This window comes from Marmota flaviventris, chromosome 14, assembly GCF_047511675.1.
Source record: "Marmota flaviventris isolate mMarFla1 chromosome 14, mMarFla1.hap1, whole genome shotgun sequence".
Classification (NCBI taxonomy): domain Eukaryota; kingdom Metazoa; phylum Chordata; class Mammalia; order Rodentia; family Sciuridae; genus Marmota; species Marmota flaviventris.
In genome coordinates this window covers 36,800,043-36,827,136 of record NC_092511.1, presented here as the reverse complement: position 1 = coordinate 36,827,136, position 27,094 = coordinate 36,800,043, and the positions used below count along the sequence as shown (strand labels likewise).

Below are 27,094 nucleotides of genomic sequence, written 5' to 3'. Positions count from 1 at the left end.
CACAAAGTCCTGCCCTTAGAAGAAAGGTTTGAGAGTTGTGGTTGTTTCCTTCAAAAATATGATCACTAGGAAGAATAGTGGCTTGGGTATTTTTCCCCCTCTTCTGAAAAATGGCAAGTAAAACAATACTTGGCTATAGTGTTACCAACCTGGGGATGTGAGCCTTAGCCCAGGGGATATTTGACTCTTCCAGAGTATTTTATGTAACAATGCATCACTAAACCAAATGGCATTAGTGGGTAATCCCTTTTTGCCATGTCATGGAGTAACAATGCCTCCCTGCTTTTCTCACACACAGGTAAGGACTGCCGGAAGGGCATGGAAGGGCAGAAGTGAGCGTGCAGGGTTTGCTTGCAGAAAAGTCTGACGTGGAGTTTGGGATCCTTATCTTTAGCCCTGACTGTCTTTTGGGTCTGGAACCCAAGCATGACTTTCCATAAGAAAAGCTGCCCATGAGATTCTAGTCATTCCAGAAATGCAGAAAACATTCCCGCAGACCTTAGAGATTTATGTCTGGGAGGGTGTCTGTGGTTGGGAGGGGACCTGGTCTGTGCCCCTAGCAGAGTGATAGTCATCACTGGAAGGGGTACAGGAAAGTCTGAGTCAGAAAGTGGAGGCTGAACCCAAGTGCTATGGGCAATGACTGTTGGGAGACAGGCAGGGTGAAGAGTCTGGGCTGCTACTGCATTTAAGCAGCTTGTGAGCGGTGGCATCTCAACCAGCCTGGGCCAAGCTGCCCGCTTGGTGGAACAGGGTGCAGGACAGCTAGCCTTCTGTTGGTTTTGCATGGCGCTCTCTGCCTGTCACCTGAGGCCTCCTCCACCCAACCCTCACTTCTGTCCTCCATTTTATCTTTCACCAGGGCCCAACCCAAACTCCCCTCTGTGCTTTGTTCACACCTCTCCTGACAGGAGCATACTCAGGTGTCCATCTGGCTTGACAACTTAAGCCCTGCCTCTTGCAGGAGATCTTCCCTGACCACCACCTCCTGCTCCCCAGGAGGTCTAGTGTCTTCACCCTCACTGTCTCTGCCCCTAGACTGGAGAGGGAAGACAGGGTGGAGCTGAGCAGGTAGAGGCTAGGAAGGACAAAATGTCCTGTTGTCTCACTGTCTCCAACATTACCATCTCACAGGCAGGTTAGGCCTATATTCATAAGACAACTGTACAGCTGCCCACTTGACCCCTGGTTCAAGGATGACTCCTGGCTGGTAGCTATGAGAAGTCAAGGGGAAAACTCTCAAGTTAGTTGGTGCTTTCCCCAAAAGGACCCTCTACAGGGGTGTGTTCCAGTGATATAAAGCTGGGTCCTCTGTGCTTCTCAAACATACAGAACTCTGGGCCTCCCTCCCTCTGTGAGAATAAAGTTCAGCTTCTTAGGGTTATAGCTACACACTTACCCCAGCTTCAATTCTGAGGTTTCTGGAGAAGCAACAAGCCAACCCTGAGGCATGGTCTCACGAGCTGCCATTTGGGCAGGCAGGTTGGTGTGTGTTGGTGTGAGGGACCTGAGCTAGATGGCTGGTGGACCCTGTGAGCATTCTCAGTTCGAAAGCCCTCAGATCTTGCTGAGTCAGAATGAAAAAGACCCTGCTGGAGGGAAGGGGAAGCTCCTAGAAGTACAACCCTTATGATCACAGGCTGCTTCTGAGAATGGGCTTCACAGGTGAAATCCAGATTTGTGTCCCCCTTCCCAGAAGCAAGATGTGCAGAAACCACATACAGGGTTGCAGTCATATGGTCGCTCCAATGTTTAGGCAGAATGTGCAAGGAGCAAGGAGTCCATCTTAAAACTACCATCAGAAATGAGCCAAGCTACTGTTTATTAGCTTCTGAATCATGCATGACATTATACATCTCAAATCCTCCCAGCAGCCCTCCCATAGGCCAGAACAGTTAATTTGCTGAAGGATCTCAGGTGTGCTAAGGCAACAGCACCTCATCTGGTCTCCTGGTTGGGGTTTTGTCCAGGCCGCCAGGCTTCCTCTCATGAACTCATGGCTAGAGTTCTTCCAAGGCCATGGCAGGGGATGGTTACAGAGATGGAGTTAGAGTGGAGCCCTGGCAGAGGTGCAAGGGTGGTCTATGGGAAAGATGCAGCAAATCTCGTATTTCTTGTGTTTTTATGGAATAAAGGCTAGAAATCTATGGAGAATGTTTTCGAAATTGAGAGCTGGAATGGAAGATATTCTGATAACCAAAGAGAAACAACACCAAATACACAAGCACATGCACACAGCCCCCTCCAGAGAGGAGGTGGGGGGGGGGCCCTGATGATCACCATCATTAATTGACTGTTTCCTATGGGCCTGGTGCTAGTGGGTGATCTGCTTAACCCATTCAATCCTCATCACAACTCCATAGGGTAGGACAGAGTTTCCATCCAAGGATTACATGGAAGTGCTTCAAAAATCTGTACCATGCGTTACAAGCAGCATGAAGGTGTAAGTACTGAGGTTCTGAAATCACAGACCACAGTCTTTGCTCTTAGGATGCTCTGAGATACCCTTCATTTCAGAGCAAAATTTCTAAAAACCCAAAGTGGTTTCTGCCATCTCTAGCAGGCATGGGCCAAGTCACCACCTGCTGATGGTGGGTTGGACCATCTGCCTGAACTTGGTACTCATTCGAGCTATATTAATGCCAGATTTTAGGGAGCCTTGGTCAATGTCCTCTGAGTCCAGGGATTTCTCTAAACTGAAACATATGCTATTCAGTCCGATGAAATGCCAAGGTCAAGGCTGCCCTCATACCACATTTCACATATGTTCTTCTTATCAGAAATGTTCTCCTTCTCCTAAGTCATCAACTTGAATCCTACAGTCCTCCAGGCTCAGCTGAGATGTCACCTCCCATGCCCAGTTAGCCCCGACTCTCCAGCATTCTTGAAACTCCTCCAGTAGCTCGGCACCTGATTCTTTCAAATCTTGCACTGCTTACTCCATTTTATACACATGCTTCTTAAAGATAAGAATCACAGCAATTGGATCTCTTCCAAATTCCATCTGGCCCGGGGCAGTCACTTGCTGACTGATTTGAAGCCAACTCTTTCCTATAGGGAAGGGCTATTCCACTATCAGGCAATCATTCTCAAAATGTGGTTAACAAACACCTTGTACTAGAGAATGCAAATCTCTGGGGATGTGGCTCAGTGGTAGAGCATTTGCCTGGATGTATGAGGACTTGCGTTCGATCCCCAGCACTGCAAAATAAATAAATAAATAAATAAGCGAACAAGCAAATAAATATTTGTTATTTATTATTACCCTGAGCTCTACTGAATCATACTCAAGGGATGGGACCCTTAATTTGCCATTCAACTGTAGCCCTGTAATAGCCTTTGAACACTAATGTTTGTGTCACAAGGGACATGCAGTTGTCGACTTAGCAAGATCCATGTTCAAGGGCCATCAGAAGTTAAGGAATAGAATTCTGTTGTGGAGTCCAAGGGAACTTCCCATTTGGGTGGGAACTCTTGCCACCATGCCTAGTGAAGAAGCTAAGCAAGGATGGCTACCCACTTCCTCGTCTGTCCTCTAGATGAGGAGGTGATGATATGTTATTGCTACTATATCAATGATATAATAAAATATATGATATTTTATAATAAAATAAATGATATGCCTAAGTCCATCACTAATGTTTGGTTCACTTTTTTCCCCTCCTCTCCTCCCAGAAATGACTCATCTTTGTAAATACTTCGTGTTGACCTCTCGGTACTATTTCATGAGCACAGGCTGTCAGATCCGTGCTTTCACACCTGCCATACTGATTACAGACGAGAATGGATCTCTCTCTTCCAATTCAATGGCTCCAATTCTATAAATGAAACCTTGACCTTTATAAGTACCATTGATGGTAACTACCTCAACCCATACTTTCCTGTTTCCAGGACATGATGAATTCTTTGGCAAAGAGTTATTTTCTCACAGCCCCAAATACTGGCAGGCTACAGAGGTGGAAGTCTCTGCAAGGCAACATGACATTCTGTGACCTCAAAAAGCACACACCTTAAAAGAGAAACTCTACCCATGGCTAATTAGAGTCATTCTTAATGAGGAAATTAGGGAGAGGATTAAAATGCTTCATCCCTTTTTCTCGGCCTCCTGACTAGGCCCGTCTAGAGTTACAGGGTTCTTCTGCATTAATCACTTCTTGCTCTCGTTAATCTGTCTCTAAGCATCAACACATCATGGTTGCCTGGGTACTTTTCAACCTAGCCAATGAAAACTCTCAGGTCATCCTGGAAATTTCTGAGATGACTGAGATGCAAGAAAAATACATGGTAGATTTTCACAGATCATACAACTGGAGGCAGGCTGGGAGATGGTTCTGGAAGACTGGGGGTGAAGAGGTAATCTGACCACAATTATAAGCAAGTCCTGCCAGAAAGGAGAGGGATGGTAGTTTTCTAGCCAGAAGCTGGAACCTGGGGCTCATTCCATGAGTGAAGGCTGCCCTTTACCTCTCCTTTCCAGAATGCCCATCAACACTCTAGTGGGACCTGGAAAAATCTCAGTTCCACTCTCAGGTCTTAATGAATCGCGGGCCCTAGGGCAAGTCCCCTCACTTATTTGTGCTCATTTCCTCATCTGTCAATAAAATATATCCTAGCACCCTGCCTATCTCACAGGCACTGTGAAGAAGTGACAAAGGACCCTGTACAACAGTTTAGAAGTTACATGCATGTGACACGCCAGGCGCTGTGCTAACGGCCACACAAGCTATCACCATTCTGGTGGTGGTCCTTTGAGGGAAGCATTATCATCTCCATTTTGCAAAGGAAGAAACCAAGATCCAAGATTCATTGGCATTCTTAACATTTGCCAGATGTTAAAACAAACAAAACAAGAAGTCCCTGGAAACTAAGGACCTATTCAACACGACATATGGTATTCCTAAAGAGCTGTGAGGCGGTTGGTCTAAGGTGGGGTTTTAAAAGAACCAAGCGTGGATTCTCTCTTATGCTAACTGCAATCCATTAGTAGGGGCTGTGAGGTACATATGATGATCAGGATTCTACAGCCACATGCTGAGAGAGGGACAATAATGGATTAGCAGCAAGATGAAAGCCATTAAATCAGCTAATTTTAATTCCAGAAATTATTCTCTCTCTCTCTCTCTCTCTCTCTCTCTCTCTCTCTCTCTCTCTCTCTCACACACACACACACACACACACACACACACATAACACACATACACACACACACACCAAGTTTGTGTCTTGTCTGCCTTTGGATATTTAAAACTGGCTTAGGGTGAAAACCACTTTTATATTTGTGCATACAATTTAAATAGTCAGACAGGCTATCCATGCTGGGTGCTGATTGAGAAAGAAGCTTATACAGACAGTAGAGGGGTTTGGGTGAATGGCAGGGCTCATGGAAAAGGCAGAATGTGGGAGAGGTGGTGAGAGAGCAGGACTGCTGGAGAAGCAGAGCTGGGTCATTCTAGGCAAAGGGAGTAGGCAGGAATTCACAAGCCAGAGTTTCCAGAAAGCGGGCAGAGAGGCCGAAGGGAACACGCTGAGGTCCAATGAAAGAGCAGGAAGAGGATGACATTTGCCATTACAGGCCGTAAATGATGCCAAAAGTAGGCAGGCTCTTGGTCTATTTGTACAACATCCGCAAATGATTCATTTCAAATAAAAATCTGAATGGCTATCCCACTGCAATCCGCTGCTCCTGTTACTATCCAAAAGAGTGTGGTGCTTGTTACCTCATTCACAAGGAAGCTGTTAAACACACGGCGCCTTACAAAACGAGTGGTATACAGGGGCCTGTGCAGGATGCATGGCCAGAGAAGTTCCCACCAATCCTAAAAGGAAGCACAAACTATTTTCAGGGTGGGAAAAATGTACTCATTCTGTGGATGACAAAGATGGCAGGGATCCTGGAGTTTGTGGCACAGGAAGACAGGAACTAACTTACAACACACAGGACAAGAAAAACGCAGTGGACTGGAGGAGGAAGGGCGAATCGTTTAAGTGGAGAATTCCTCTTTGTTAGGGCATAATTCCAATTTGCTGTGGGACGGTGCCACCATGGCAGCAACCCTAGATGTTCATTTCAGAGCTCCTAGGAGGGGTGGCTTTACATCTTCCGCATCCTATCTGAAGGATGCAACAGCTTTTCCCAAACTAACAGCAACTGGGAAGAAGGGACAGCATTTGGGAATCTCCACCATTGGTGCAAGGTTGGAATGGCCATGTGATTTTGATAAATTCGTCTTCTGTCCTAGACCTTCTCCCTGCCAAATGCCACTGCCCTGAGGTATTCTGGGATGACAGGAAATGCTTAAGCCCAGCAAGGGAGCCAGAGAAGGAGCCTCCAGAGACTCGTGCTGTGGGTTTAAAGGACACAAGCATTAGACAAGGAGTTTGTCTGTTATACTGTGAGAAAATGAGCTTGTTTTCAGCAAGTCGGCTCTAAATCTGGGTGTATCTGTAATCGGGAAGGTTCACCTGGGCTGTCTTCACCACGTGCAAGGGGAATGTCTAGAATTTTTTCCATGTTCTTAGTTGATGAAGACAAATGAAGAAGATGGTAGTGAAAACGTTGCACCTCCAGGATGTGGGAACCTCAGGAATAGTCAGCTCAAGTCACCCCGGTTTTCCAAGTAAGAGCTCTGCACCACTCTTAAGGGGAAGCAACTGAACCTTCTAAGAGGCTTACAGAACCTGCTAGCCATGTTTTGCAGGTGGATTGCCCTTCTACATCACAGAAAGGGCATTAGAAGAAAGTCCAGCATGGGACACAGAGTTACACAGACATACAGCTGGGGAAGGGTATCATTACCCACGGAGCCTTCTATTATAAGTCAATCGCCCTAAACATCATTTCCTCCATTTCTATTTCTTTTTTTCTTTTCTATTTTTTTTCAGAGAGCTGCAGGAGTTTGATATTTTCTTGCAGTTTCCTTTTCCTGACTCTGTACAGGATGAGGTAGCTGTTTACTTTAAGGCTCAGAAGTCAGCCAGCATTGTATGAAAAGCTTTCCCACCAAAAAAAAAAAAAACACAGTAAAACAGGCCCCTTTCCATGATGTTTAAGCAACGATCTGAGTGAACAGGCTTGCTTGTGTGCTTGGCCGTTGTCCTGCCTCCTGTGGCAGGAGCCACTCACCCTGGTACTGGCCGACGGACACAAGGAGGCCATTTCGGGGGAGAGGGAGTCAAGGGCAGGATATGAACGGAATTCTCATTGGTCCCTTACCAGAGTGGCTTCCTCTACTATTCACCCAGGCATGAAATGAAATTCCCAACTTCAGTACAATTATCCAGAAAATGGGGAATAACCAAACTGGCAGAGGTGTGGAAGAAACTGCGCTACACCTGTAAGGTTGTTAGCACAGTATCTGAAGGGCACGATGTCCTGGAGAGCACCAGAGCAGAGACTGCCTGGGTTTGAGTCACACTTCTACCACTTGTTAGCTGTGGGACCTTGGAGGAGTCATTCTACCTCCCTGCAACTCAGGATACCCACCTCTTATGTCCATTGCAAAAATTAATCAATGGCTGGGCACAGTGGCGCATGCCTGTAATCCCAGCGGCTTGGGAAGCTGAGACATGAGGATCGCGAGTTCAAAGTCAGCCTTAGCAACAGAGAGGCACTAAGCAACTCAGTGGGACCCTGTCTCTAAATAAAATACAAAATAGGGCTGGGGATGTGGCTCAGTGGTTGAGTGCCCCAAGTTTAATCCCTAGTGCCAAAAAAAAAAAAAGATGAATTAATCAATATATTTTTGTAACAGGCTTTTTAAAACAACAGGCATGTAATGAGTGCTATAAAACCGTCAGCTGCTATTGCTGGCTTGTGGAAAATATAAACATGAGCTGCTGTGATGGCAGCAAGGAGAGCAGTTATTTTCAACCAGTGGCAGGAAGAGGGGAGAGGGGTACAGCGAGGGCCCCCTCTCTCATAAAGGATTTGCCAGAATCTGGAAAGAATACAGATGTGTACAGCTGAAAAGTTTATTTCATTTATAATTTTATAGGTAAAAATGGAAAGATTCCGCTGGTGTTCACAACACTCAGTGCCAAATGCAACATTTGCTACATCTTGTTAGCTATAAAACGTGGCTTAGAAAAATACTGAGAAACACCAAAGTTATGGCAACCAGGAAGGATTTCTCTCCTAGTCAGAGCTGCGTGCTGAGGCTGGGCCTGGGCAGGGTTACTCCTTAAGAATTCTCAGCCATCAAGAGCAGGGCTCTAGGCCCAGCTGAAGGTGAACCTCCAGTGTGCAGCCCCATTGTGGCCTTGTCTTGGGAAAAGCCAAGGGCCTAGGCTTCATCCTTCCAGTTACACAGACCATGTGACCAGTTGCCACGCTTCCTGTCCTTGAGACAGCCCTCACTGCCAAAGACAACAGGAAAATCAAAACTTCAATAGCAACATCATGACAGCAGACATTGTCCTCAACCTCAGCTTTTATTAAAGTTAGGATTTTATTTTTTTTGAGGGCATGTTATCTATTAAAATGTTAATGTCTGAAAAAGTTGGAAAACTTTCATGGTCTCGTTCTCCTTTTCCCTTCATTGTAAAATATACTCACAGAAGAGCATATAAACATACATGCATATTTTAAAGAATAATCAAATAAAGTCCCTTTTAACCATGACCTACATTGGCCAATCCCATGCCTGCTATTCCCTGGAAGCCTTTCCCAACCTGTTTGATTACATCTTCCCCTCTCTGCCCCCACCTGGAGTAATCACCAGTCATCATTGTGTTGATGTCTTTCTAGTTTCATCATCTATATATTTAAGCCTAAATGATATGCTTAGCTTTGACTGTTTGGGAACTTTCTACCCATGGAATCATGCTGCACATATCTTTCTGGGACTTACTTCTTTTGTTCTACCATTTGTCTGTGTGTCCCCCTTTTAATCACCAGTTATTATGATTCAGGCCTCTATTTTTTTTTTTTTTTTGTAGTGGGGATTGAACTCAGGAGCACTTGAACACTGAGACACATCCCCAGCCCTATTTTATATTTCCAGGCCTCTATTCTTAAGAGATCCCTCTTTCTCCTTTAAAAGACCTTGAAAAACATCCCTCAAACATTCTCCATATATTATGACACACAGCATTGTTTTTTTCTTGCAAATTGTCTGTCACATTTAGGGAGATAGTGGCCTAATTCTTTCTTTCTTTCTTTCTTTCTTTCTTTCTCTTTCTTTCTTTCTTTCTTTCTTTCTCTTCTCTCTCTCTTTCTGTTGTAGATGGACATGATACTTTTATTTTGTTTATTTTTAAGCATGCATGAGGCACAGGGATCGAATCCAGTGCCTCATGCATGCTAGGCAAGCGCTCTACCACTGAGCCACAACCCCAGCCCCCCTGCCTTTTCAATCCAAATTTTATTTCCTGACATGAAAGTGACATTTTTGGTAAGTTTAAAGATCAAAGAAACATGGTCAAATCTTTCAGATACCATCTTCCAAAATAGGTAACTTTTTTCCAAGAGCTACATTCTTGTTAATTTTGCAGTCTTTCTCTCTCATGAAGTCTAAATGGCCCTTTTGATGGAGGTGGAATTTTTAAGTTTCACATTTTCACATTAAACTTTGAATAATTCGCATAGTTTTCAACATAGCTCTATAACTCTGTATCCTCCCCTGCATAAATGCCTATCTGCTCGGATCAGATAGGATTCTGACTCCCATTATTCTGCATACTGTTAGTATCATTTCCCAAAAGGGAGTAAGGCAAATCTGAATATCTGCATTTTATGCTAAACTCAGTGTTTCAAGAATTAACACTTAGTTCAAAGAGCCAAACAGAACCCATCCTTCCTGGGACATTTAGATGCACAGGAATCAGTTTTTGTGCCAGACGCATCTACCTATCATTTCAAATATCTGAAGATTCCGATTTATTCTGTCGATGACATCCACAAGCTACTGACTTCCAGGATTGATCCACTGCCTAGAGCATAGGTGCTCTCTGGTTCTCATGGTAATGGGCTAGTCCTCCCCCCAAGATTAATGTGGTTTTAATGCAGCACAGACAATGCAAGGCCAGGAGGCTGCATAGGAGGATCTAAGCCACATAAACATCCACGTCTATCTCCACCAGGGGCTGTTCCTTTCCACATGACAGGACTCCTCTGAACCAATCCCCTTGATCTGATGGGCTCTCACTCTTGTGTGTCTGAGGATAAGACCCAAGGTCCTGTAAAAGAGTCCTTCCCATGTGACAGGAGTGGGTCCCTGAAAGAACAGCATGATGTTCCTTGGTTTTCTCCAACTCATAGGAGTATGCCTACCTCCCAAGCCCACTCATCTCTCTTCTTTGATTCTAAAATAATTTCTGCATTGCTCATTTTCATACAGAATCATGTTTCATTCTCTGATCCACCTGGGCTAGCCTTACCTCCCTGGGTAGACCAGAAGTTCTACAGACAAGGACTGTGTCTCTTTCTATCTCGGGGAATATCTGGTACTAAACTGAAGCTGCACCAGGAATACAAATCAATACTGACTGGTATATACTGAAGCAGAACTTTTTCTCTCAGATGGAAAGGGCTTGTTCCAGGTGTCTTGCCTCTCCTGCTCTGTTCTTAAAACATCAGGGTTCAGTTATTCTGCCTAACACCTTGACCACCCCATCCAGCAATACAAATGGTCTTGCCAAACCAGGGAATTTTCTAGTGAATTCCTTTGAAAATGTATTATAGTAGGAGTTGGCTTTAGTAAGGTTAACAATTCACACCAAAGACAGATTTTTATTTTCAAGTTTTCTTCTATTGGATCCTATTTGTATTTCCTTGTGAAGTTTAACTCCAGTTTACACATATCAAAAAAAAAAAAAAATACTTCCCAAGTCTCTAATAAACTCCCTGAAAGAAATTTTAAAAGCTGGGTAAATTAGATTGTGGAAGTCTTTTAACATTAATACCAATGTGTTTTATTTGGTTGTTGCTAATCTATATCAGAACACTCGTGCGCAGGTTGCTAGGGAACTAAGCTCATTAGACTGTGGAAGTATTTCAACATTTATAGCAATGTGTTTTATTTGGTTGTTGGTGTGTTTTTAGTGTTAACATTGATGAAGCCAAAAAGTGTTCATAAGTTAAAGCTTGATCAAGGAGGTTGGATTTAAGCTATTACTTGAAAAACAAATAGCAACAAATTAGCATGGGTCAGATAAACAGTAATGGAAACAATGAGAACAAAGATCACTTTCCCCAACTATGCTCAGAGATCCACAGAACTCTACTGTACCTTCTAGTTACTTCTGGAGGACAAGGGAAGGCCAAATCCAGCCTCAGAGCTGCAGGCTCAGCTCTAAAAGCCAGAGCCAGGTAATGAGTTTAGTTCCCTAGCAACCTGCACGTGAGTGTCCCTGATAAATGGATTACACACAGCTGTGAATCCCAAGTGACTATGGTATTGGCCCAAAAGAGAAGTTAATCTGTACCTCCTAAGGGGGCCAACTGAGAAAATTCTTTTTGCCAGTGATCCATCCTGACATTCTCTCTGGAAAGTTGTGACAAAAACAAAATGTTCCAATGCTCCAAAAGTGGGTGCTTCAACTTTCTATAGTGTCTCTGCAATAATAATAATAATAATAATAATAATAATAATAATAATAATGTCCTCCTAACAAGAAGGAGAGAGTCTGCTTTTCCTTCTTCTGCTTTCTCTGTACAACTTGGGTTGCCCAAAATCCTAGTCCTAAAGAGCATCCCAGGTACATGGGGCAACACTGCCTCTGTAGTCTGGTCAGCCCACTGTAATCAACCGCCATTTTACTTACATGTCTTGGGATTTGGATTTGTGTTCATCACTTCTCAATCTAATCTGTTCTGGGCATTCAAACAAAATGAAGTTGCTGAAAGGCAACGGGGTTTGAATCCAGGCTCAGCCACTTCCAATTGTGTGACTTCCCTTGGATAATAGTCCTACTTCATACGGTTGTTGGGGTGATTAAATGAGCTAATATATACAAAATGCTTGAAATTGAACCGTACACACACAGAGCACTATATAAGTTTTTGCCTATATTATCATTATTATTGAGCCAAGGATAACGCTGAAATAGATGACAATGACCAGCCCACCTAGATGATCCTTCTCCCCTTCCAGAAATATCAACAGCCTCTAAAGAAAACTACCAGGAGAGCAGCTTTGTCCACAGTCCACAGTGTTCTTAACTGGAACTAGTAACCATCTCCCCCACACTAAAGAACCAGTCCCAATCCGTGACCTCCCTTAACGACAGGAAGGAGACAGATTCCTGTAGGAATTCACTGGAATCTTGTGGATGAACCAAAGCATTCAGAGAAGCTGCAAGAAGCCACTATTCTGGTGATTGACTTGAGTTAGCCCCAGTTCAAGCTCCGGGTCGAGCAGTCAGAAAGACAAGCTACCTAGGGACATAGAGCCAAAGATGTGACCTTCACACTAACTAGTTACAGTTCTAAATTTATTAATAGATTTTATAATTGAGAAACAAATATGTTCTAACACAGCATTCATATTCTAGCTGGGTCTAACTTCTTCTGGGAAGGGGCTAGCTCTTAGTCATTTCTTACTCATGCCCCCCTCACCAAGCACTTGTGAGATGACTAGATGACTGAGAGGTTAGACAATGTGGGCGAAGAGGACCACGGCAAAGCTCTTACTCCAATTGGGGCCTATTTGCATAAAGGACATTGAAACTGTTACTGGATAAGACAGAAACTAAAAGATTTTGTGCCCATCGTGTTGTAGAAACTGTGTTGTGCTTTAAAGAGACAGTTTTAATACCTTCGGATGGATCTTCTGAGATAGGCCCATTAGTCTTTGAAGCTGTTTGACAGCTGGGAGCCGTGGGACACACCTGTATTCCCAGTTACTCTGAAGCTGAGACAGGAAGATTTCAAATCCCAGGCTAGCTAGGGCAACTTAGTGAGAGCCTGTCTCAAAAAATAAAAAATAAAAATAAATAAATGAAGGGCTGAGAGTGTAGCTCAGTGGTAGATCAGTTAGCCCAGCCTGTGTAAGGTCCTGCGTTCAATCCTTAGTATAGTCAAGAAAAAAGAAAAAAAAGTCAGGGGCTGGGCTTGTGGCTCAATGGTAGAGCACTTGCCTAGCATGTGTGAGGCACTGGGCTCGATCCTCAGCACCACATAAAAATAAATAAATAAAATAAAGGTATTGTATCCATCTACAACTAAAAAAGAAATTTTAAAAGAAAGAAAGAGTGTTGATTGGGGCCAAGAACCTGAACAGACACTTCTCAGAAGAATATATATAAATAATCAACAAATATATAAAAAAATGCTCATCATCTCTAGCAATCAGAGAAATGCAAATCAAAACTACTCTAAGATATCATATCACTCCAGTCAGAATGGCAGCTATTATGAAGACAAACAACAATAAGTGTTGGTGGGGATGTCCACCTATACATTGCTGGGACTACAAATTGCTGCAGCCAATATGGAAAACAGTATGGAGATTCCTTGGAAATCTGGGAATGGAACTATCATTTGACCCAGCTATCCTTCTCCTCAGTCTTTGCCCAAAGAAATTAAAAACAGCATACTACAGGGACACAGCCACATCAATGTTTATAGCAGCACAATTCACAATAGCTAAACTGTGGAGCCAACCTAGATGCCCTTCAGTGGATGAATGGATTAAAAAAAATGTGGCATATATATACAATGGAATATTACTCAGCAATGAAAGAGAATAAAATCATGGCATTTGCAGGTAAATGGATGGCGTTGGAGAAGATGATGCTAAGTGAAGTTAGCCAATCCCAAAAAAACAAATGCCGAATGTTTTCTCTGATATAAGGAGGCTGACTCATAGTGGGGTAGGGAGGGGGAACAGGAGACGAATAGATGAATTCTAGATAGGGAAGACGGGGGGCGGGGGGGGGGGGGACAGAGAAAGGGAGGAGGCAGGGCATTAGCAAGGATGGTGGAATGCGATGGACATCATTATCCAAAGTACAGGTATGAAGACACGAATTGGGTGTCAACCTACTTTATATACAGAGATATGAAAAATTTTGGTATATATGTGTAATAAGAATTGTAATGTAAAAAAAAAACCCAAGTACATGTATAAAGGCATGAATTGGTGTGAACATACTTTAGACAAAGATATGAAAAATTGTGCTCTATATGTGTAATAAGAATTGTAATACATTCAGCTGTAGTGTATTTAAAAAATAAAATCAATAAAAAAATTAAAAAATAAATAAAATTAAAAGAAAGAAAGAGTGCTGAGTTTGTAACCTGGTGTGTAGAATGACAGTCTTGCAAGCATCAAGGTATTGATCCAGGGAGGAGCATTCACTGAACTGAGCACCGGGCAGAAGCTCTGCTCACTAATATCATCGTCATCTTCATCTCATCAGCAACCGCTGCATCTGGCCTGGTCTCCTGTGGCTCCACTGAGTCGCATGTTCACAGGTCTTTAGCATCAGATTCTGGGGGGCATCTGATAAACCCCAGAGTCTGAACTCTCATGGGTCCCCCCCCAACCCCTGCTCCATCTTTGAGTGGGAACAAGGAAATCAATGCCCAGAGAAATGTCGCAGAGCCACCTCAGTGGCGGAATCTGGGCTAAACCAGAGACTGATGACTCCGGGTGCCCTCTTCACGGTCTCCCAGGCTTTCTGCAGATCGACAGGGCACTCGTGAACTCCCAGGGCCCAGTGGGCCGTACCCCCCACCTGGCAAGATTTCCAGTCAGAGCAGGAAGGGCCAGCGGGGTTATCTGAAGTACCAGAGACCACTGGAACAAAAAGTTCAGGTTCTAGGAGGAAGGCCACTCCAGCTGAGTGATTTCAATACACGAGGTAGAAGCTTCTCCAGAAAAGGCCACGTGACTTTCCCTGTGGAAAACATCTGACCACAGTCTAAAAATAGACACGCTAAATCCTGAAACCCAATAGATGGCGGGTGTTGGGAAGAGATTGGGAGGTCTGACGTCAGCCATGAGGAAACTGGCTTTGTTTGGTGAACGGGTTAGATAACTTGGACCTCTGGTTTTAGATTTCAAGATGAAAACTTTTTATTCAGATTGGATCATTATGTACCCATTGAACAGTGAGCAAATGACACCTTAGGAAGAAGCAGGTCACTTACTGCCACTGGCGGTGATCTAAGTCCCTATTTCTAATCTGTCCAGGGCTCCCAGGTCAATATTTTCTAGAGTACTATGCTTTCCTCATAAGCAGGCTGGCCTTTCCAGATGCAAGAAGAGAAATGTCTCTGTCACTTCCTTTGAAGCCTTCTGCACAGCCTGGATGGATATTCCTGGGTTCCTAAAACTACCTCCTGGCCCTTCTTTCTGCATCTTTCCCTTTCATCCCTGCTCCACAGAGCTGGCACATGCACTAAAGCAGCACTTCCTATATGCCTTCAAGAAGTCCTCTTCCAAAGTAAGCCCGGACGCCTCGCCTGACACTGTCACAATGCCGCCACAACTCAGCCAGAATCTCCTCACAGAGCTGTCTTTCTCACCACTTCCCAGGGTGAGCCTCCTGTTCCAGCATATTCTGGCGTTAGGAATCCATTCCCGCAGACTCCGCCCTCTCTGAAACTTCTGTGCCCCTTTCTCCTCCCCTACCCAGTCACAGGGGACAAAGCGTGTGTCTCATCCACTCTGCCCCATAGTGGCGCTTCTCTCCCCCAGGAGACAAGGGTGGGATTACGGATGTGTATCCCAGCTGTCTCATTTGCCTCTGTGCCATCCTGACCAAGTGGCTGAGCCTCCCTGGTCTCAGTTTCCTCATCTGACCAAAGAACTGGCAACCACACCTATACCCCATGGGACTTAGAGAAGACTTATGAAATTAGCTCTGCACAAGTCTTGTCATGTAATAAGTGCTCAGTAAGTGTAAGACTGTCCTTTCTTTTACACATACTGCCTTTATTCCAAGTCACTGTTTGCTATATCTCATGTCATTTCTCCTTGACATATGAGTCCCTGCCCTAGTCATCTCCCAATGGCACTTAAAAATGTTCTGGTACAGAGTGGATTCCATGATCAATGGAGTGGTGTCATATCCCAGTCACATTCTCTCTATCATAGGCTTCTCTAACTGACAGAGTGGGTCCTCACTTTTAGTTAGTGATGCAATCAAATGAAAGAGTGCTCGTGCTGAACATGAGAAAGGCAGACCTTGCATCTGCTTCCAAAATCCCATCTCTACCCGGCTTTCCAGAATGTGCCCATTTTAATGGATCCACATACATAATCAGATTATATATTGGTAGGTAAAAAAAAATCATCAGACCTACACCAGCCGGGCAGGGTAGTACGCTCCTGTAATCCCAGCAGCTCCGGAGGCTAAGGGAGGGGGATTGTGAGTTCAAAGCCAGCCTCAGCAGTTTAACAAGGCCCTAAGAAACTTAGTGAGATCCTGTCTCAAAAAATAAAAAAGGTTGGGGATGTGGCTCAGTGGTTGAGCACCTCTGGGTTTAATCCCCTGCACCAAGAAATAAAAAGACCCAGGCAGGTCTGTCACTCACAGCTGTGGTGGTTTTAAACCTTTTACTCAAGGTGAAATCCTTTCTTTAAATATTATCTTTCTCGGAACACTGACACGGGAAGCCGGGAGAAGTGGGGCTACTCTGCCGGATGGAGGAAGCGGAGGGCCAAGTACTAGTCTAGCATCCACAGGGCATGTGTGTCCACATACATGTCCACAAATACATGCACACACACACACTCACATGCACACACACACATGACAGCAACGAGGGACTCCACAAAACCCAATATGAAAACCAGAGGCTCTAGAAGAATAAGCCAATAGTTGAGGGGGCTGAGCTGACACACAGGGTCAGACTCCTGTGCCCAGGCCCCCTTTCTCCTCCCTTGTCTCTTGCAATTTCAGAAAATGAAAATATTTCCAGAAACAAGGCTGACCCCGCTATCTCACCGGCTTAAGGGGCATTAATTGTGGGTTGTTTTTCATTCCAATCTCATTTGAGTCCAAGGAAAACTAAGCCTTCACCTCCAATCCTTTCTCTGTGGTACAGTAAGTGGGGACTTGGGAGAAGGAATCTGGGGGTGAGACTATGTGAGGTAGAGAACTTGGACAGGAGGGAAGAGTCGGAGGCTGAAAAACAGTGGGAACAACAAAGGCTGCTGAGAAACCCCCATTCCAATCTGGGTTCTGTTATAAACAAGTTATGAGACCTCACAGGGCTTCAGTTTTCTCAACTATAAAAAGGAGGGGCCACTAATGATTAGGGAAATTGAGATACCAGCTCACACCCATCAGGATGGCTACTGCCCAACAGAAAAGCAAAGAAAACAATAACAACAACAAACCCAGAAAGTAACACATTGCCAAGGTAGTGGAGAAATCGGGATCCTTATAACTTCACATCCACTGGAGGCAAAATGGTACAGACACAGTGGAAAATAGGACTACGGTGTGATTCAGGAGTCCCACTTCAAGGCATACAGGCAAAAGAACTGAAAGCAGGATCGCCAAGGGATACATGGACACGCATTTCACAGCATTAGGTGTAATACCTAAAATGAAATCCAAGTATCTGTCAGTGGATGAACGGGTGTATAAAATGTGGTATAGACAAACAATGGAATATTATTTGGTCTTTAAAAAGGAAATTCCAACACAAACCACAACAGGAATAGATCTTAAAGACACTATGCTAAGAAAATAAGCCAGTCACAAAAAGATTACTTGAATGAAGCATTTGGAATAGCCATTGCAGGGGCAGGTGGGAGGGAGTGGGGATGAGGAGTTCTTGTTTAATGAGTATGGAGTTTCTGTTTTACAAGATGCAAAGGGCTGGTGGTGACGGTTGCAAAATATGATGAATGCACTTTATCCCACTGCAAGTGAGTTAATAGTTAAGAGGGTAAATATTAGGTGTATTTTGCCACAATTAAAAAAAAATGGAAATAGAAAAGAAAGTGCCCATACTTTGCAGAGACACTACTTGGTAGATGAGAGGTGACTGATAGAAGTGAAGGCATTTTTAAAAGCAACTGACCTATTCGAATGCAAGGTTTCTTCATAAGCAAAGTGACCAGAATGAATTCCAGGATGCTCTCAGACCCAGTGAAGGCCTGCTGCCGCTCCTTGAGGCCTCCTTGGTTGTGAAAGCCTGTGGTGTTTCTCTGCAGGGCTGGAACTCTCCTGGCCTGTCAATGGCTCCCCATGGAGATCCCGCCATCACACTCTCATCCTCCAGTGCCCCCCAGGGCACCAAGCTGTCCCAGACTCTGGCCACAGGCCCTCTCATCAAAGTTTTGCTTTGCTACATGAGTTTGCAGGGCAAGGGCCTTCAGTGACAGGTGTCAGCTGGCTGATGGGACAACAGTGTTGGTGTCCAGCCCACTATGGGGAAAGGATGGTCTTCAGCAGCCATAGATAGAACTTCTAGGAGTCTGACTCACTTGGATAAAAGTGATTCCGGGGAGGCTGGGATTGTGGCTCAGTGATAGAGCGCTTGCCTAGCACGGGCGAGATACTAGGTTCAACCCCTAGCACCATAAAAAAATACTAAATAAAAGTATTGGGTCCATCTACAACTCAAAAATAAATTAATAGATAAATTCCCACCACTGGGAAGCCTCTAGCAGCCCCAAGGACTCATTCACTGGACTCTGTTAGAAATTACTGACACCACCTCCATATGAAATCTTTTATTGGCGAGTACATGGATCCTTGGGCAGCTGCCTAATCTGCAGACGGGCTGGGGCTGGTGGCTCTGCACATTTCCATCTATTCTCCCAGGCACGCACCACATGGGGTCAAAACCCTTCACACTCTTCAAGGGCTGCTGCCCTGACAGACAGCGAGGTCAGTAGGAAAGCTGCCCTGCTTCCTCAGCTCCTTCAGTTCTATCTGCCATCTCCATCTCTTAAAAAAAAAAAATCTACTAACAGCTTTTTTTTTTTTTTTGATTTGCTGTTCTTCTACGTGAATAGTCCAAACAAACACCAGAGTTCCTTGAAACTATAATTTTTCTCCTATACTGTCAGCAATCCTCAGCAGCTCTCCCCCTGCTCACAGGGGTCATTCAATCGCATTTTGAAAAATGTCTCCAGTTGATTTTAAGGATTTTCTGTGCTGCGCTTCCCCCTAGGGTTGGCCAGGGAAGATCCTGCAGGAGTCCAGCCCCTGTATCCTCTGCAGGGAAACTCTCCAGGATTTGGCTTCCCAGGCCTGGCAGGAAATGCCAGAGGGTGGGGGATGGTAGGACTGTATGGAGCTCCCAAGTTTTACAGAGGACAAATCATGGGTGGAATTATTCAAGGCAGGTTTTGTGGGATCCAGTTGGAGGGGACGGTTTCGCAATGAAGATTATAAAATACAAATACACAGAATCTGAAAATGCCTGGGAATTTTATTTCCTGTAACAACAAAAACAAAACAAATCTACCTCTCGGTGGCTTTCCTATCCCTCACAGTCAGTGGGTGAATGGAACCAGGATAGACAATTCCTGAAATCACTTATGGGGCTGAATCTGACCCTGACCAAGCCCATGACTTTCCGAGTCCAGTAGTGTGCCTCCGCACAACAAGAGGGCTCCCTATACTACGTGTCCTCTCAGTATCTGATCTCACAGAGGCAGGAATTTTTTTCCCTTATTTTCTAAATACCCTTGCTTTCTTCCTCTCCCTTCCTCATATCATTTCCTTGGAAGAAGCAGGATCCAGGGTTGGTGAGTTCCAGCACTGGAAATAAAATGGATGTGAGATCCAGGGAGATAACTTCTAGGTTTTAACAGCCATCTTGGCCTTACCCTCTTCCAAATGTTACCCATGCTTCAGGGCCCAGGTAAGGTTCTACCTTTGCCAGGAAGTTTTCCCTGCTGCCTTCTGCAGAACTTGAGATGAATCTACATGGCTCCATGGGCAGAGCTGCCATGCTGTGGAACATCACTCTTAACTGGCCAGTGGGTACACAGCCACACAATCTCTGTGAATCTAGAGGGGACATGTTTTAGCTCTGCAGTCTCAGAATCTAGGACTGGGCCTAGCACATGGTAGATGCTCAATAAATACTTTATATTCATTGAAATAATTAAAGCCCATAACTTTTTTCTTAAGCAAGAAAACAGTTGTGTGAGAGACAGGGGGAAAAGTGAACCACTCCTGACAATAGCTTAATGTTATCCATTTAAAAGTCATCTGGTGCCTGCAATCCTGAGGCAAGAGGATTGAGAGTTCAAAGCCAGCCTCGGCAACAGTGAGGTGCTAAGCAATTCAGTGAGACCCTGTCTTTAAATAAAAAACAAAAGGGGCTGGGGATGTTGGTCAGTGATCAAGAACCCCTGAGTTCCATCTCTAGTACCAAAAAATAAAACAAAATGAAATAAAAACATGACTACTGGTCACTGTAGGAAATGTCACAGTGTTTAAAAGTTAGACTGGGGGTCTATAAGATGATTCTTCATGAGGTTCCCTTCGTTAGTTCATCAAGTTATTCAGTGGGGTTAAATTATGATGTGCTTTTTAAAAATTAGATGAATCCACCTGAGTTAGGTAAAGGTGTCCCACTGAGTTGCCATGCATGGGAGAGGGGACCAAGCTGCTCCTGTAACCGTGGCTGCCTGGCATTGCCCTGAAGAGCCAGTAAACCTCAGAACTACAGCTTCTTCTCTCCCAATCCTCATCCTCCATCACCCAGACGCTAAAATCCAGTTTGATTACTACTTTGCTGCAGACGAAGGTGTCATTCCTCCATGGGGTCAGTCAATACCATTTTGTGTTTGAAACTGCCACACAGTGAGGATCTTGGCCTTGATCTTCTGCAATGCAGAGAGGATACACTGCTGGCACTGAAGCTACTACTCATTCCTCTCCTCCTCATTCACCATGGTGACCTTCAACTGTGGCTCCCCAAGATCCATCACATATAGGCGCTTCAGAGTCCTCACAAGTGGGTGGTCTCCTCCCAGGACGCTGGACCTTTGGGCAGTGTGTTCAAAGAAAGAATGCCAGTGTGGCTCCTTGCCGAGGAAGTGACGTTAGGTAGGTGGGAGAGGTGTCCTCAGGGGCAGGGAGGCAGATGAGTTCCCTCACAGAAGGGACCCCGCACTCGCTCAGGCAGAAGAAGTAGCACTGTGCTACCAGAGCAAGGCCACACTGGAGTGGGACCCCAGAGGCCAAATGAGATGCCAGGTCTGACTGTGCCAATGTGGAGGGGCTCCAGGCAAAAGACTTTACTTTGGTGGGTGTGGTGGTGCAGACCCGTCGCCCCAGATACTTGGGAGGCTGAAGCAGGAGGATTGCAAGTTCAAGTTTAGCCTGGGCAAACTTAGTGAGACCCTGTGTCTCAAAATAAAATGACAAGAGCTGGGGTGTCGCTCAGTGGTAGAGCACCCCTGGGTTCTATCTCCAGTACATCACTCCCCACCAAAAAAACCAAACAGACTTATTTTCCCAAGTCTGATTCTGATAGTGAGCACCAGCCAGTGTAAGATCCTGTGATCAGTACCAAGAAAATAAAGATAAATAGATATCATACATTTCTCATAAATCTAGAGCTAAGCTATAGTGGAGAAAAGAAAATCAGCCTCCATCATTGAGGCTCTATTACCATCTTGGACTCCCATTTGTACACACACATATGTGCTCACACTGACCTGGCACTGCTGGGTATACCATAACAGAGCAAAAACAAGGGTGGCTACTGAGTCCTAAAAAGGAGTAGATTTTTATTCAGCAGGGTCTTTGTTGTTTCATAGCAAAAAAAAATATATATATATATCTATCTATCTTTGGAGGATGAGCAGAATGACTGAGATTTTTCAGAAGCTATTTCATATTCTCCTAAGAGATCTGAGAAATAGGACAAATTCCATTAGATCAGTATTTCTCACTGTGGATTAGGGGTGTGTGTGTGTGTGTGAGAGAGAGAGAGAGAGAGAGAGAGACAGAGAGAGAGAGACAGAGAGAGAGACAGAGAGAGAGAGAGAGAGATGGGATTTGGGATCAGATCAGTTGGGAAATAGTAGATTAAACAAAGGTAATCTTTTTCTTTTTTCACTGTAGATCTTCTCAGGGACTCCAATAAGCAAATATGTGTGGAGTCTCCACAAGAGAGGTCCAAATTGCAATGTTCCCATCCATAGCCACAGAGTCCTTCATGCTTACAGTTTCTCAAGTGATTAGGGTTCTGGGAAACAGCCTTGGGGTAATTGTAAACCAAAGAGATTGTAAAATCCCTGAGGTCAAAGACTGGTCTTGTTTACCACTGTATCTTTAGCACCTGACACAATACTAGATACATGAGAAAGATTCAATCAAATAAAAAAAAATTTCTGAATGAGTAATTATTGAATTCTAAGTGGGAAGACTGGCATTTGCAACAGGGTGGTGAGAGTATATCAAAGAGCCAAAACCCCTCCCCATGTTTCTAGCCTTCACTGTCTGGGCTCCAGACTGGCACAGATAGGAGCTTGGGATTTGGTCATTTTTGTTTTCTAAAGAAGCCAAACATTGCAAATCCATAATATATCCATAGAAAACTTTAACCTGCCCCTATTCCCACAGAAAAGAAAAATAAAATAGGAGCTTCTTGAAGAATGTGGGTTCCTTCTCTTTGTTAAGAGTAAGTACCAAATCAGAGATCAGACTCTGCAATGTAGTTAAGACTGTATCGTTTCTCCACTGCCACCTTCTGGTTCTCAGGCACCTACAGAGTGAATCTAAAAATGCCACCTAACATCTGCATTTCACTGTGGAATTTTAAGCAACTGTTTACATCCTTTACCTCCTATGACATTACACAAGTTACTCTTTTTCTTTTGACCAGAAAGCAAAACAGAAGTTAAGTGATTCAACGAGTGACAGAAAGTCAGGAGCCGAGCAAGGCTACATCACACTTGTTGGTTTTTCAATGAACAAATATTGGGTTTAGCCATGGGCTACATCTGCAAGCTATATCTGCAAGGAGTTCTACCAGTCCCAATCCTCATCCTCCCAGGACCCAGACCCTAAAATCCTTCATAAGCACAACCTTGAATGGAAAATCCCGTGTCCTTAAAAAGAAGATGGTGTTCAAATACATCCTGATCTCTTCAAGGGTAAAATATGTTTCACCTTATAAAGTCTTTGAGGGAAGAACGGAATGTCGAAGGTCTAAAATGGATACTTTACCTGACAGTCCAGATACCAATGTCCTACAGTACTTCCCCAAGATGGCCGCCAGCTAGCTTCTTGGTAAACATACCTTGGTCTGGAAGCAGCAATAGAGTTGGGTTAGATATGGGTGTTTCCGTGCCAGTGCCAAAATCCTCTTCTCTGTCATCGTGCAGTCTACATCATCGTCCTGAAGGATGACATCCTTCTTTAAGACTTTCACAGCATATACTTCATCTTTGCCCTTGAGTTCTGCCAACATGACCTATAATCAATCAAAATCATCCCCATCACTACGTGTATGTGAAATCAAAGGCAGAACACAAGTTAATACCAAATACTTTAAAAACTTATTTTTAAATTTAATTTAAAATAGTATTCCATAATTTTACTCTTCTTTAAAGCTGAGTAAATTCCATCGAGTATATATACCACATGTTCCTTATCTATTCATCTATGGAGGGACACCTAAGTTGGTTCCATAGTCTAGCTGCTATAAACATTGATGTGGCTGTGCCACTATGGTGTGCTGATTTTAAGTCCTTTGGGTATAAACAAAGGAGTGGGATACTGGGTCAAATGGTGGTTCCATTCCCAGTTCTCTGAGGAATCTCCATACTGCTTTCCATAGTGATTGCACCAATTTGCAGTCCTACCAGCAATGTATAAGTGTACCTTTTTCACCACATCCTCACCTACATTTACTGTTGTTGCCTGTATTCTTGATGATTGCCATTCTTACAGGAGTGAGATGAAATCTTAGTGTAGTTTTGATTTGCATTTCTCTAATTGCTAGAGATGTTGAACACGTTTTCATATATATGTTGATCAATTGTATTTCTTCTGTGAAGTGTCTGTTCAGTTCCTTAGTCCATTTACTGATTGGGTATTTGAGTTTTTTTGGTGTTAAGTTTTTTGAGTTCTTTATATATCCTAGAGATTAATGTTTCATCTGAAGTGGATGTGGTAAAGATTTTCTCCCAATCTGTAGGCTCTCTCCTCACTTTATTGTTTCTTTTGCTGAGAAAAAGCTTTTTTAATTTGAATCCATTCCATTTATTAATTCTTGATTTTACTTCTTGAGCTTTAGGAGTCTTGTTAAGGAAGTCAGATCCTAGGCCAATGTGGTGAATATTTGGGCCTATTTTTTCTTCTGTTAGGTGCAGGGTCTCTGTTCCAGTGCCTAAGTCTTTGATCCACTTTGTGTTGATCTTTGTGCAGGGTGAGAGATAGAGGTTTAATTTCATTTTGCTACATATGGATTTCCAGTTTTGCCAGCACCATTTATTGAATAGACTATCTTTTCTTCAGTGAATGTTTTTGGCACCTTTTTCTAATATGATATAACCATATTTATGTGGGTTTGGCTCTGTGTCCTCTATTCTGTACCATTGGTCTACATGTCTATTTTTATTACTATAGCTCTGTAGTATAGTTTAAGGTCTGGTATTGTGATGCCTCCTACTCAGCTTTAAAGAAGAGTAAAATTATGGAATTTGCCAGTAAATAGTTGGAGTTGGAGAATATCATGCTAAGCGAAATAAGCCAATCCTACAAAACCAAAGGCCAAATGTTTTCTCTAATATGCGGATGCTAATTCATAATAAGGAGGGGGGCACTAGAGAAGAATAGCATTACCTTAGATTAGGTAGAGAGAAGTGATGGGAGGGCAGGGGAGGGATATAGAAATAGGAAAGATAGTAGAATGAAACAGACATTATTATATATATATATATATATATATATATATATATATATATATATATATATATATATATGTAACTGCATGACCAATATGATTCTACAACATGTACACTCAGAAAAAAGAGAAATTATATCCCATCTATGTATATCAAAGTGCATAAATGCATTCTACTAACATGTATAACTAATTAAAACAAATAAAAAAATTTATAATTTAAGACACATTAAAATAAAATATTTAAAAGTTTAAAAAAAGATATTATGACTGCATTGAAAAATGTTTAGGGGGCTGGGGCTGTAGCTTAGGGGTAGAGTGCGTGTCTGGCAAGTGCCAGGCACTGGGTTCAATTCCACTGCAAATAAAATAAAATAAAAAGTGAAAAGAAATGTTAAGGGAAAACACCCATCCTAATATAACTACTACAACTCACTCATTAATTTTAATCACTGGCTTGTACAGGGAAAGTAGAAAAGTTTAATTCACATCTGTTAAGTGATGATTCAGACGTACTATAACACTTGCAATTATGGTATGGCAAATATAGGGTTGTCCTTTTTAAGAAAAACATTAATTCATAAGCATTTTCTGCAGAGTCTCCATCATTATCACAGTTACTGTTACTCAGTTCAAAGCATATATTCCACAATTTACTTAGCTATCTCCCTCATATTAGAAACTTATTATATCTAATTATTAAATATTATATAAGGTATACTAAGTATTTTTGTACATGATTTTTTAAATATCTTGCATTACATCCTTACGATAGACATTTTTAGAAGCAGATTAATGACTAGATATTTTTCACGTTTCCTCACTGATTTTTACACGCTGCTAGCCATGTAGAAGGATTTTCATCTCATGGTGACATTGTGACATTGCATGTTTTCACTTAAAATGTCTTTTTCTTGGGCTGGGTTGTGGCTCAGCCGTAGAGTGCTCGCCTTGCACGTGCGAGACCCTGGGTTCGATCCTCAGCACCACATAAAAATAAATAAGTGAAATAAAGGTATTGTATCCAACTACAACTAAAAAATAAATATAAAAAATAAAATAAAATGTCTTTTTATTTTTCTTTCTTTCTTTTTTTTTTGTTTTTTGCTCAACAGGTTGGAAATGTTGCCTCAATGCAAAGAAACTTTTAAGATATTTATTTTCTAATTGTTTTTCTTTTGGGGTCAATTATTTGTCTCCTTTGTCCAGTTTTTTGCTGTCTTATATTTTTCTTACAGATATGTATATAGATGATATAAAAGATACTAAACCTTAACTTTTTACAAGGTTTTTTCCTAAGCCTGTGTTAAAATTTTCTGCCATTTTTTCCTGTTGAATGGAAGTAGGTACCTTTATACAGTTCAATCTGCCCTGGTCTGTCTCTATGGTTTCCTGTTCAGCTTCCAAGCTGGAAACTTGATCCCTCCTCCCAGAGCTAATTCGCAGGTCTATTTTCTTGAAGTTTTCCTTTCACTGTATATTTTTGCACTCACTCATCCACAAATGTCACAAGTCTTTCTCTTTTTGAAAAACTAACTCCTAAGAACAGCATTCCATTGTTAGCTGTCAAAACTAAAGAGCAGCCACCAGAAACTTCATCAGGGAATTTGTGATGTGAATATGAAGACTTTTTACCACTCACAAAAAATACAGATTCTAAAAGTGACTTAAACCTTGCCTGCGATTGTTCCTAAACCACCACTTTAGAGCTCCAGAGTCATCAAACTTCCAATCCTGTCTCCACCATACAGAAGCCTCGAAACTCTTGAGCATGGTTGTTCCCTTTGAATCTTGCTCAAAATTAAACTGGGTCCTGCTCACATCCTGAAGTCAATGCCTAAGCCAGAGGCCTGGGGTTTGTTTCTTATTTAGCTTGTCTCTAAAGAATGTAATTGCTTCTGTTGTGGCATTTAAGTTACCCGGTTACGCTCCTGCCAAGTGATCTCAGGGTGAGATAGGAGCAGGTGAGATGGCTGGAAAGCAGGCCCTGTGCCCTGCGGCTTCCCAGAGCCCTTCATGTTGGAGGACAGTGGAATGGGCCTGCGGCTGGCCAACTGCCTGGTCCACAGGCTTCTGCTTTCAAGCGCCCAGGACATGTGAGGCCGTGTGACCTCTGGGAGCTGTCTGGTCCTCAGAGGAGGAACTCTCTGCTCTGGAAGATTCTGGAAAGGGAACTCTCATTGACTTTCAGGCATGGTTTTGAGAAGATCAAGGGGACAATCAGGAGTCTGATTTGAAATGCTAACCAGCTTTCTAGGCTATGGCTCCCTTCATCTTTCTAAAATGAACAGGGAGCATTTTTGCATCTCA

At 43.2% G+C, this 27,094-nt stretch overlaps 1 protein-coding gene across 1 annotated transcript in view; it reads right to left on the bottom strand.

Annotated features, from left to right (window-relative positions):
* Prkce (protein kinase C epsilon) overlaps window positions 1-27,094 on the bottom strand; it is a 487,170-nt gene that overhangs the window by 132,480 nt on the left and 327,596 nt on the right. Inside the window, exon 10 of the mRNA XM_027934598.2 lies at window positions 23,177-23,350. Within this exon, the coding sequence (XP_027790399.1) occupies window positions 23,177-23,350 (174 nt within the window). The remainder of the gene's footprint in view (window positions 1-23,176; window positions 23,351-27,094) is intronic.